Genomic DNA, 13685 nt, shown 5'->3' on the forward strand with positions numbered 1-13685 from the left:
TGAAAATGGACGATACAATGTAATCAATTCTTACTCTTTCAAGCTTTTTGTTATTTTTTTTGAGATTGTTGGTTTGTGTTGAATGAGCTTAAAGATGGTGACTTTTTTCATTTCTTGTTCTGGGTTTCGGCCTTTTTCTTTGTCGTGCATGTGAACTAGCTCTTGCTACTCTTAGGACGCCATCACTTTTCTCCAACATTGATGGGTATTGAATGATTTTTGATATTTGTTGGGCATGGTCAATCTGCAAAATAAAATTTGACCATTGAGGAATCAGAGATTCAGAGGAACATATTTGTTGGGCATGGTCAATCTGTAAACCCAAATCTGTAGATTTTCAGCATTGGGGGATCAACAATTAAGAGGAACAAAAAGAATATGAGTTTTTTGTTGTGGATTTTTTTTTGTCATGAAATGACCATTAGCCCTTAAAGTATCCCTTATTGTTAGAGTTAACGTTTAATTTGGACGAAGCCTGAGAAATTGGGCACGGCTAACTGAATTGGAAAGCTCAGGGGTGTTTCTGATTAAATTGAGACCACATGGACTAACATGAAGTTACCTCAGGATGGTAAACTGAATTTAATCCAAAATCAAAATTATGTAGTCTAAGCACTCTCAGACAACAGAATGGATTCTAATAACATTGTTTTTTGTAACACGTGTATGTTGACTGTTGTCCAGATTCATTTCCACAACATTTATCTATCAATTTAAGTTATAAGAAACAACATATAGTCACCAAATCTTCAAAGTTTAGTATATTCAGACGACAGTTTTTTATGATACCTCTATGGTTTGAAGTGATTCAAGCAACAGAGATTCTCCGTCGTTTGAATGGGCTAAGAGACGGCAGCCACCTACACAACAGAAATTTACCCATTCACATGATAAAAAATGGCCCTCGTTTGAAGCATTTGTTGGCATAGTCTAGTTATAACGTCTGAATTTTTTCAAGAATTAATTAGAATTTACTCCTGAAAAAATAGGGTGATTTTTAACTTCATACCCAACTTTCAAATTTTGTCATTTACATACCCAAAAGTTATCCATTACACAATTTCAGACAGGGATTAAATACTCTGTTAAAAAAAAATATTTTTTGTGCTGATATGGAGAGTTAACTAATGATGTGGCTATTATCTTATGACATGACAGACACTTAGCCCCACACAAAAGTGCCACATGGAAAAAATCTTAAAATAAAAACTTTGTGTTACTTGTCTCAACTTGCAGCATACAAGTCCTTGTCCTTGATTCTCTCTTCTTCAATGAGAGAAAAAGAAAGAAATTGAATAAAAAACAACAATGTAAAATCAAGATCTATAACTTCCCTAATTTCCAACAAATTCATCACCCACTCCTCTTCTTACCATCATCATCTTCTCCTCTTCAGCCTAAGTTACTGCAATATAGAGAAAAAATTTTGTAGGGCAGCTGTGCCACATGTCTGGTTCGGCTGACCAATCAGTGTACATGCAGGGGGTGTTTTGAGTGTTTTTGGTATTTTACTTTAATTAAGTAGAAGTAGTTTTGGAATACAATTAAATTTTCTAGGTTTTATTTGGGTAGCCGTATCTGAGACGTGACATGACTGCAGTATGTAAGCCTTTGTCTAGGATTTTTATCCTTGTGGCATGCTTGTCATCAAATTATGGACCAAGTAAGGCTAAATCAGAAGATAATCAAGTCAACACATAACAGATTTTTATTTAAAGGAATTGTTAACCCGGGTATGAAATCGTCTTACAGATTAAAGATTAAAGTTCGCGTATGCAAAACTGCAAATGACAAAATTTGAAAGTTGGGTATGAAATTGAAAATCATCCCTTAATTGTAATTAGTCCTTTTTCCAATCTACAGAAGTAATTAACAATGCTTTTTTTTTTTTTGAAAGGAGTAATTAACCATGCTTTAACTCTATAAAATTGGTACGCAGCACATTCTGTTTCCCTCACCATCCTCTATGAATATCATTTGAGAGAGAGAGAAAGAGAGAGAGAGAGAGAGAGAGAGAGAAATGGCTTCCGAAGCGTCAGAGAAGCCACATGCTGTTTGCATACCATACCCAGCTCAAGGTCACATAAACCCAATGCTAAAATTGGCTAAACTCCTTCACTACAAAGGGTTTCATATAACCTTTGTCAACACAGTCTACAACCATGATCGCCTGCTTAAATCCCGAGGCCCCAAATCCCTTGATGGACTTCCTTCCTTTAGGTTCAAGACAATTCCGGATGGCCTCCCTCCCACTGATGTCAATGCCACCCAGCACATACCATCCCTATGTTATTCCACTAGTAAAAACTGCTTAGCACCCTTCAGAAGCCTTCTTTCAGAACTCAATTCTTTGCCGAACTCCCCTCCTGTTACTTGCATAGTTGCTGATGGTGGCATGACCTTCACTCTTGATGTAGCCCAAGAGCTTGGCCTTCCGGAAGTTCTCCTCGAGACACAAAGTGCTTGTGGCTTCTTGTGCTACCTTCACTATGCCCATCTCATTGAAAAGGGTCTTACTCCCCTTAAAGGTATGGATCATCACTATTTTGGAAACACCTACTCTGTCCTAAACATGTAGAGTACTACAAGGTTAACTTCACCGTGTTTCTTTGATCTGCAGATGCCAGTTATTTGACAAATGGCTATTTGGACACTGTGATAGATTGGATACCGGGCATTAGAAGTATCCGTTTGAAGGACATACCGACCTTCATTAGAACCACAGACCCAGATGACATCATGTTGAAATATCTCGTGGTTGAGATGGAAAGAGCTCAGAGAGCGTCTGCTATCGTTATTAACACATTCGATGCGTTGGACCATGATGTTTTGGAAGCACTTTCAAGATTGCTACCACCTGTTTACTCCATTGGATCTCTACACCTACAACTCAATCAGATCCCAGCAGATAACGATTTGAAGTCAATTGGGTCAAACCTATGGAGAGAAGAACCAGAGTGTCTCGAATGGCTCGACTCCAAATCACCTAATTCTGTGATTTACGTAAACTTTGGAAGTATCACAGTGATGAAAGACGTGCAGCTGATTGAGTTTGCTTGGGGTCTTGCAAATAGCAACATAACCTTTTTGTGGGTAATTAGGCCTGATCTTGTTGCTGGGGAATTAGCAGTGCTTCCTCTCGAGTTTGTGGAAGAGACCAAGGGAAGGAGTATGTTGGCGAGTTGGTGCTCTCAAGAACAAGTGTTGAACCACCCAGCTGTAGGAGGGTTCTTGACACACAGTGGATGGAACTCTACGATAGAAAGTGTGTGCGCTGGAGTTCCCATGATATGCTGGCCCTTCTTTGCTGACCAACAAACAAATTGTAGGTTCTGTTGCAAAGAATGGGGTATAGGCATGGAGATAGATGGTGATGTTAAAAGGAATTACATAGAAGGCCTTGCGAGAAAGTTAATGGAAGGAAAGGAAGGCAAAGAGATGAGGAAGAAAGCCTTGGAATGGAAGAAATTGGCAGAGGAGGCCACCACAGCTCCCAATGGTTCGTCTTTCCTGAATTTGGACGAGTTGGTCAACCAGAAACTTCTTTCTCCTAAAAATTAGATTTGATTAAAATCTTCATGGATGTTTGTATTTGGATAATCTGAATAATTATTATTGTTCCGTGTTAGTATTGCTTATTGTAATACATTGAGTAATAAAATGTAGTGCCAAAGTTTTGCTCTCACTGTTCTTCACAATTCCCTGTTGTTCTAAAGATGATTGTTGGATATCACTATGTACTACAGGTGCAGATGGATCGATGAACTTTATGCCTCGTGTTGTATTTCCAACAGCTAATGTCATTCGACTCAATTTCATTGATTACATTTTTTCTATCATAGTATTTTAGCCTGTTGTATTATTTTCATCAATTTTATTTGGTTTCATTCGCAAAATTAGAGGTTTGATGAGCTATTGTTGACCTATGGATCCAACTCTGAACAATTTAAGACTCAGAAAGGAGTTTAAGAGAACTAAAATGACACTCACCAGTCACCACCATAACACCAATGTTTATAAACAGTGATAAAATATGGTCTTCAGGACTGTCCCCATTGCCTGCAACCTTCATATTTAGTTTGTTAACTTTGTTTCATCATTCATTTGGAGTAGTACGTGGCTACAAAAAACTTTGCTGTCCCATTGAATGCACGGATCCCACTCATTTACACCAATATGTCTAACAAAAAGTTGATGAGATTTGATGGCCTTCACCAAGATAGTTGCACCTGCTTTTCCTTCCTCATTTCCCTTTAAAATCCTCTGGTTCGTTCATTATTACACTGGAGGCGAGAAGAAGCTGACAATTACAAACAATAGAACCCAACAAAACAACGTTCCAACAAACACGTTTATTTTATTTTTTTATTATTTCAAAAATAAAAAATAAAAATCATTAGCCCATCCACCCTTATATACGTAAGTGAAAATGGAACTCATAACCTTTACAGTGTTAGATTTATAACTCACTAACATGTCACAGCTCACGGGCAAAAGTAGATTAATTTTGTTAAATATACTATTATTTTATATTAAAATTTTAAAATGACAAATAACTGAAACAAGAAAAAATCAAATCCAAAGACTATCTATCAAAACATCTTCGTGCCCTCTTTTCCAGATCAAAATCAAAGAAACAAAAAATCAAACCATCCTCCTCCTATATTCTTCCATTCCCTTAATCATTTTTCTTCTTCCCTTCCCTAGCTTAATCATTTTTCTTCCTTTCGCCTTAAGATAGAGACAATTATAGATGTAGAAAATCTAACATGACTTTGATGCTGAGGAAAGGATCGAGGTGATCAAATTTTATTTGGATTCAAAACAAGTCAGTAACTAACCCAGAAAGTCAATAACTTCAAATGTTCATTAATTTATTAGTTCTTTTAACTAAACCGGATCAAAGTCATTTACTCACTCTAATTTTTTTTTTTTCATAAGGGTGGGTGCAGCTCCCTTCAAGCCTTAATTAAAAAAACCGCATAATACATAGGGGGACATAGTGCCTAAACCCTGGATTATAAAATGAATCAAGAACTTCCTGAGATAATAACAAGAGTCTCAACTAAAATGTCCAATATATTCTAGCAAGCACCAACTAGCGAAAAGTGTTCTACAGGCTACTCCTTTCGCTATACAATTGTGGTAACATACCGGAAAGATAACTCTATAAGGAAGAAGCATCATTACCAATACCAATGGCTTCTCGAATATGAATATTGTATAGATATGAATGGATCAGTAATATAATCCTGAATAAATGTCAAGTAGTTGGTGCAGATACTAATAAAATAACAATGGATGAGAATGAATTATATTAGGAAGACATTTATAATAGGCTGGGCAACTACTTGATTAAGCTTGGCATTTGATACAATATTCATATAGTTAGAATTTTAATCTGTGTTCATTCTGTTAGTTTCTCATGGTGATTTGGGCATATTGTGCAGGCTAATTACAGGAGCATCAATGATCCCAGGGAGGAGATTGAAGCTCGCAAAATCAGGATGATCCACTCTTGCAACTCCTTATTGTGATGTGAAGCTAACAATGAGCCTTCGCTCTTCGCTCTCTGTTTCTCTTCACTTTTTTCAATTTTTTGGCTAAGTTGTACATGTGATTGAATCAGAGTTTTGTTTAGCTGAATCTGAGCATAACTGAAGCTTTGTTTGGCTAATTTTATGCCTAATCCAAGTTATCTGCCTATGTTAGTTCTGTTTGACTGATTTCTACGTTTAAGTTCTGTACCTATTTATTATTACACAGTGATAGTAGCTTTTCTATATCTATGTTAGTATCTTTTCAAGCTAATGTCAGTATCTTCTGTTTTCATTTTAATGGATTTTAAGTCAGTAGCTCTCTATAACTGCTATAGTGATTTTTCAACACAGTCATAGTAGCTTTGTATGTCTATGTTGGTATCTTTTCAAGCTGATGTCAGAAGCTGGTGTCAAGCATGATTCTCAATGAAATTCAAATTTTTTTTTTTTGTGATTTCGTATCAGAGTAACTTTTGTTACTAGTGACAGTAGTTTTTGTTGCAAGCCTTCGACATTGTAAATTTATAATTGCTTTAATGTTTCATAGTAGTTTTTGTGTTGGTTGGTAATAGCCTTTTCAGTCGGTGATAGTAGTTTTGTTAGTCTCTGGTAGTAGTTTTTTCAATCTTGCGAATAGATTTTTTTTTGTGTGGTAGTAGTTTTTGGTGTTGCTGTGAGTAGCTTTTAGTGATGGTTAAAGTAGTTTTTGGTGTTGGTGAGAGTAGATTTTTTGATATTGGTGAGAGTAGTTTTTGTTGCTGGTGATAGTAGCTTTTGTTTATGGTGATAGTTGTTTTTGTTGCTGGTGACAGTAACTTTTGTTTCTTATGTTGGTGAAAGCAGTTTTTGTTGTTGGTGGGAGTAGTATTTAGTGTTGCTGAGAGTAGTTTTTGTTGCTAATGACAGTAACTTTTGTTGCTGATGACAGTAGTTTTTGTGACCTCGCCGGAGAACTCATCAAAGTAGCTTTTGTTGCTGGTGACAGTAATATTTGTTGTTGGTGAGAGTAGCTTTTAATGTTGGTGACAGTAGCTTTTGTGACCTCACATAAGATTGCTGGAAATTTTATCAGAGTAGTTTTTGTTGCTGGTGACAGTAGCTTTTGTGACTTTGCCAGAGGTTGCCGGAAATCTCACCAAAGTAGCTTTTTTTCTACTGACAGTAGCTTTTGTAGTCGCCTGAAGTTGGCCGGAGTTGACCAGAGACCTCGCCGGAGAGGAGAGAGAGAATGATTGTTGACTTTTTACTCTAGTGGCATTTCTGTAAATATGTTAGTTTTTATATCCAAAATATAACACCATTTTTAATCTAGTGGCCTTATGGCTAAAAAAACATTCAAAGATGTACTTACATTAATTAACCCTAAATATGAGGGAATCTAGTAGTACCTAGATTTATCCATCTGTTAGCTATTTTAATGCCTCCGTCAATTATTCTGTTAAAGTATGGGTAAAATTGTAAATATTTAATATATTAAATTTTGTTTAAGTAAATCTCTATTTTGTGTTTGGCCCAAACTCTAGGTTACTTGACCCAGTGGTAATAGGGTTACATTAGAAGGATATAGATTCATATTCAATGTACGGTTACTTTCCTGTATGATTTAGATTATATGCATTGTAATCCTCTATATAAATAGGCCCCTATTATCAATGCGAACACACAGCGATTTTCTCTCAATTTCTGATTCCCTAAAACACGTTATCATCACGGAGGCCTAACCCTAGCCTTAAAAACCCTAAAGGCCGAAAAAAATACTTCACCGGATTAGCCTCGCCGGTGCTACCACCTTCCCCGCAATGTCCTCGCTGCCTCGCTACATCCCCTCAGCATCCTTGCGGCATCCTCGCAGCGGCCCTTGCAACGACCCAGCAGTTTCCCTGCACAACCCAGCCACCAACTTTGGCCACCAGATTCTGGCAACTTTTCAAGGTAAATTTTTCTAAAAGTTCCTGTTTTTGAAGTTTTTCATTCTTTTTCTTCTTTTCTCGGGGACTTGCAACCTTCCTTCTTCTACCCCCCTTTCTTCTTCATAGGGAAGACCAAAAGCCGAACTGTGGGGGTTCGTGCTCACTCCAAGCTTGGAGCTTGTAGAGTCCTCCAAACTTAGAGTTTGTTGAGAAGAAAACGATCGACCACATACATCATTGTTTCAATCTAATCAAAAACCCCTCTTGGAATCAGATTTTCTTGGAAGCGACTACGCTCAGGAAATCCCTAATATCTTGGAAGCGACTACACTCAGAAATTTAATAGTTTTTCGTGGTAGCCTTTTTCGCTCTGAAACTAACTCTAATCTTGTGCTGTTTTTCAGGATGAGTAACCTGAACAAGTTGAAATTTGTTCCACTGGAGACAACTGGCGCAGGATACCATAGATGGGTCCGAGATGTGCGCCAACATCTTAAGGCTGATGGACTTCTGGAAACCATCCAAGAGCCTAGTCAGAACGTGCTCTCTATTGAGCAAGAAACTGCTTTTGCAAATCAAGCTAAAGCCATAATTCTCATGACAAGGCACATGAATGATGCGCTCCAAAGTGAATACCTCAATGAGGAAGACCCAAGAAAGCTATGGGTAGAACTTGAGCAGCGATTTGGCAACTTTCGTGACTCCCTGCTTCCTGATTTAGAAGTGAGATGGCATAGCCTCCGCTTTTGTGATTTCAAGTCTGTGCTTGATTACAACTCTGAAGCTCTTCGAATCAAGTCTTCGATAGAGTTTTGTGGCAAAACCATAATGGCTACGATGTTGATCGAGAAGACTCTCTCTACCTTCCCTTTCTCTGCCCTGATGATTTCAAAGAATTATCAGATTGATGTGAATGCAGGACGTATCACAAGGTTTCATGAGCTCATTGGTGCCATGAACGTAGCTGAGAAGCACGACAATATCCTTGTAAAGAACTATAATGCTAGACCCGTGGGAACCAAGTCTATTCCAGAGTCTAACTATAGTTGCGCCCCCAAGGGAGGACGCAAGGAGTGAAACCCTAAGAGTAGGGACAATTCTGGACGTTCTGGTCCATATTCTCTCCCTAAAGAGGAAGGAAACCGCCAAGAGAGGAGTACACGGAACCGTGGAGGTCAACTTGTGAAGAGAGAGAGAGGCAGAACCTCCGGCCATGGTGGTGACGCCACCAAGAGCCATGGTAGTCCAAATCCCGCCCCAAAGGCGCCTCGATCAAGGGAGCCTGACCATAATGATGTTTGTCTTCGATGTGGATCAACTGGACATTAGGCAAAGGCGTGTAAAGCATCCCAAAATGTTGCAAACGCATACAAGATGTATCGTGAAGTAAGGAAGGCAAATTACATGGAACAAGAAATCAAGATGGCGATCTCGATCTAAGGGTGGAAGACTACAAGGATCAAGACCCAGAAACTGGCGATTTTGATTAAGTCTTTTTATTTTCCAAGAGATGTAGGCAATTGCCATATTATTTTTGTAGTAGATGCCAATGGTAATAGTCTTTCTTCAAAGTAGGCATACTCAATGTAAGTATGATGTCTAGGAAGGTTTTGAGATAAGTGGTACTTAAGCGAGCCTTGCTCCACTGACATCTCTCTACTCACCCAGTCACATTTGCATTGGAATTACCGAAAGGAGTTAGACGACTACCATTGTTTTGCATTAGCTAGTTTATTGGATTAGATTTTCATTGGTCAAAGAAACGATGATGTAATTCCGTTTGGCTTATTAATAAAAGTTGAGTTCTTTTCTTTATGACTCCTTTTTAATTACGAGCTTTTCTTTTAGGAATGGATGAACTTCAATGTCTTGCAGATAGTGCGACTACGCACACCATTCTACGACACAGGAAATTATTCTTAGAGATGTTGCCTACATATTCCTATGTGACTACGATGGCTGGGCCATAAGGTTTGGTTCAAGGACATGGAATGGCCCAATTCCTATTGCCAAATGGCACCTTAATTAAAGTCACTGAAGCTCTCTACGCTCCTAAGGTAAATCAAACCTTATTGAGCTTTAAAGATATAAGAGCCAACGGATTCCATGCGGAGACGCATAATGAGAACAGAAAAGAGTTCCTTTGCATTACCTCTAATGATTGCTGACAAAAGTGCATCTTAGAGAAGCTTATGTGTCAATCTAGTGGATTTTATGTCACTACAATTCGACCTATTGAATCCAATAATGTCATAAGAGAAGATCTCTTGGATTCTGACACATACTGGCTTTGGTATGACCGACTAGGACATCCTGGTAGTGATAAGATGCTCCGTATACTAAAGAATTACACGGACATCCATTCTTCAGAGTGAGAAGAAGCAAGAATCGAAAACTGATTCTAGGACTTAGTAAGACAACAACAACTGCATCTTCTAGCGCTGCAACTGTCTTGAGCACCAGAGGGCCGCCCACATCCCTTGTGAAAATGCCATGAGCGGCACCAACCATGAGCATGACTCCATGGTTGTTCCTTCCAATGGCCATGAAGCCATAAATACCAATTCCTATGGCTCCAATGCCATGATGGGAGATGTAGTCACGCATTTTGCTTCTAATAGTGCTACAGGCGCTCAGGTCCAACCAAAATCCTCATTAGTTACTTCTAAGGCCCCTCACTCGTTTTGCAAAGCCTGTTCCTTTGGGAAATTAGGACCGAGACTGTCCTACACAAAGGATCCTAAAATACTCATTCCGTTCTTATAAAGAATCCTCGGGGATATATGTGGACCGATTCAACCATCATGCAGACCTTTTAAATACTTTATGGTATTGGTTGATGCGTCGACACACTGGTCACATGTCGCACTATTGTCCACTTGAAATGCTGCTAATGCTAAACTCCTTGCCCAGATTATCCGTCTATGGGCTCACTACCCTGATCATCCAATTAAGTTAATTCTACTTGATAATGCTAGGGACTTTACATCGAAAACATTTGATGACTATTGCATGTCACTGGGGATTGATGTTGAGCATCCAGTTCCCCATGTTCATACCCAAAATGGTCTCGCAGAAGCCACTATCAGACGACTACAGATGATAGCACAGATATTGGTTATGCGCACCAGTCTCCCTGTTTCTGCTTGGGGATATGCAATATTTCATGCAGCAATGCTAGTTCGTCTACGACCCACTGCAACCCAATCTTACTCTGCGTTATAGCTAGTGATTGGGTACGAGCCTGATATCTCGCACTTACACATTTTTGGGTGTGCCATTTATGTGCCTATTACGCCGCCACAACATACTAAGATGGGTCCACAATGACGAATGAGGATTTATGTTGGATATGAATCTCCAAATATTGTCCGCTATCTTGAACCCTTGACAGGCGATCTCTTTACCGCTAGATTTGCGGATTGTCACTTTGATAAGACAGTCTTCCCATCATTAGGGGGAGATAAGAACATAAATGTTTAACAGGAATGACACGAATTGTCGTGGTCTGTCCCCACTATGTCTCATCTCGATCCTCGTACCGCACAGTCCGAACTTGAAGTGCGAAGAATAATCGAGCTCCAGAACGTAGCAGACACTCTGCCTGATGCGTTTTCTGATGTTGCCAAAGTGACGAGATCACACATACCTGCTGCAAATGTGCCTGCAAGGATTGATGTCCGGAATACTGGACATAACGCCACTCCTGTAACACCAAGAGATGGCATCATTGCCCAGAATGGCAATGATGTGGCATTCATGGCCGCAGGTCCAGCAAGCAAGAGCGGTAGACCAATTGGTTCGAAGGATACTCGCCCTAGAAAGAGAGCGAATGAGGCACAAACAAATCCTTTGATCATCGATACTCAAAATCTGTCCCATGAGAATGTTCCGAATTATGGTTATGTTTAAGAGACATCATTGGGGGACGCCTCAATGTCAGAACCTATCCCTGAGAACGTAGAGATCTCTATAAATTACACTAGTGTACATGGGACGTGGGAAAGAAGCTCCATCATCATTGATGATGTATTCACGTATTCAGTGGCGCATGAGATTATTGAGACCGATGACATCAAACCACGCTCCGTTGATGAATGCCAACATAGAGCCGATTGGCCAAAATGGAAAGATGCGATCCAGGCATAACTTGATTCTCTAGCGAAAAGAAAGGTATTTCGAAAAATCGTGCCAATACCGCCCAACACCAAACCAATTGGTCACAAATGGGTATTCGTTGAAAAGCGTAATGAGAAAAACGAGATTGTAAGGTACAAAGCTCACCTTGTGGCGCAAGGCTTCTCACAACGCCCTGAAATCGACTACGAGGAGACTTATTCTCCCATAATCATTACGTTCCGCTACCTTGTCAGTTTGGTAGTTTCTGAAAAACTGAACATGCAGCTTATGGATGTGGTTACTGCGTATCTATATGGGGATCTAGATACAGAGATATACATGAAGATTCTAGATGGAATTGAGTTACCCAAATCAAGTGGCTCTAAACCACGGAGCCCATTTGCTCTAAGATTGAAATGCTCACTATATGGATTGAAACAATCCAGACAGATGTGGTATAACCGTCTAAGTGACTCCTTGATCGGAAAGGGATATGTCAACAATGAACTATGCCCATGTGTGTCCATAAAAAGGACAAGTTCCGGATTTGCAATAGTAGAGGTTTATGTCGATGATATGAACATAATTGGCACCCTTAAAGGGTTAAGGGAAACCACTGAACACTTGAAATCCGAGTTTGAGATGAAAGATCTTGGGAAAACACGGTTTTACCTCGGTTTAGAACTTGAGCACCGTAGAGATGGTATCCTGATTCATCAATCAGCTTATACCGAAAAGATGCTTAGGCATTTCAATACTGAAAAGATTAAGCCTTCAAGCACCCCAATGGTCGTCCGTAGTCTTGATCCAAAGAAGGATCCATTTCGTCCAAAAGATGACGATGAAGAAGTGTTAGAGGTAGAAGTGCCCTACCTAAGTGCAATAGGCACATTATTGTACTCGGCACAATGCACAAGACCGGACATCTCTTTCGCTGTGAACTTGTTAACTAGATATAGATCTGCACCAACATGATGCCATTGGACTGGTGTTAAAGATATCTTTCGATACCTAAGTGGTACGATTGATATGGACTTGTTCTATCCCTACAGAGAGATTATGGATTCGGACCCATCACACACCAAGAACGCCGCCAACACTGGCCTGCGTCCTCTATCCCCATCCCAAAACGATGTAAGTGTTTTGGCAGGTTTTGCTGATGCTGGGTACCTCTCTGACCCACACAAAGGTCGCTCCCAAACTGGTTATGTATTCACTATAGGAAAGACTGCGATATCCTGGAGGTCTACAAAGCAGACCTTAGTCGCTACCTCTTCGAATCATGCAGAGATTATTGCTCTTTAAGAAGCAGTTTGTGAATGTATATGGCTTTGATCCATAGTTACACATGTTCGAAGCAATTGTGGTCTGAAGTCTACCACAGATGAGCCAACGAGCATTTATGAGGATAATGCTGCTTGCATTGAACAAATGAAGCAAGGCTACATCAAAGGCGACAACACCAAGCACATATCGCCTAAATTCTTTTACAATCAGCAACAACAGAAGCTCCTCAAGATCATAGTAAACCAGGTTTGATCAGAGGACAATGTGGCAGACTTGTTTACTAAGTCATTGCCCAAATCCACGTTCGAGAAACATGTGGTAAGGATTGGCTTGCGGAAATTATCTGAACTCTCATGATCGTAGTCATCAGGGGGAGATGTCTACATGTTCGTCTCGAAGCGTGAAGGGTGTGTTGTCCTCTTTTTCCCCTTTGACCGAGGTTATTTTTGTCCCACTGGGTTTTTGTTACTCGACAAGGTTTTTAGTGAGGCAACGAGAGAAGAACCGCGTTTGGGCAACACAAGGGGGAGTGTTCAAGTAAATCTCTATTTTGTGTTTGGCCCAAACTCTAGGTTACTTGACCTAGTGATAATAGGGTTACATTAGAAGGATCTAGATTCCTATTCAATGTACGGTTACTTTCCTATATGATTTAGATTCTATGCATTGTAATCCTCTATATAAAGAGACCTCTATTATTAATGAGAACACACAACGATTTTATCTCAATTTCTGATTCCCTAAAACAAATTCTATAATTGTAAATATGAATGAAAAAACTATTTTACCCAAACTATTTTACACACATGAGTGTCACATGACTGCCACG

The 13685-nt window shown here is 39.5% G+C and overlaps 1 protein-coding gene across 1 annotated transcript; it reads left to right on the forward strand.

The window, feature by feature from the left end:
- Window positions 1-1963: 1963 nt before the first annotated feature.
- Window positions 1964-3698, forward strand: LOC112175826 (7-deoxyloganetin glucosyltransferase). Its single transcript, XM_024313575.2, has 2 exons — window positions 1964-2528; window positions 2621-3698. The coding sequence occupies exons 1-2, from the start codon at window positions 2021-2023 to the stop codon at window positions 3559-3561; spliced, it is 1449 nt and encodes a 482-aa protein (XP_024169343.1). The 5' UTR covers window positions 1964-2020; the 3' UTR covers window positions 3562-3698.
- The last annotated feature ends 9987 nt before the right edge of the window (window positions 3699-13685 follow it).

This window comes from Rosa chinensis, chromosome 7, assembly GCF_002994745.2.
Source record: "Rosa chinensis cultivar Old Blush chromosome 7, RchiOBHm-V2, whole genome shotgun sequence".
In the NCBI taxonomy this organism is placed as follows: domain Eukaryota; kingdom Viridiplantae; phylum Streptophyta; class Magnoliopsida; order Rosales; family Rosaceae; genus Rosa; species Rosa chinensis.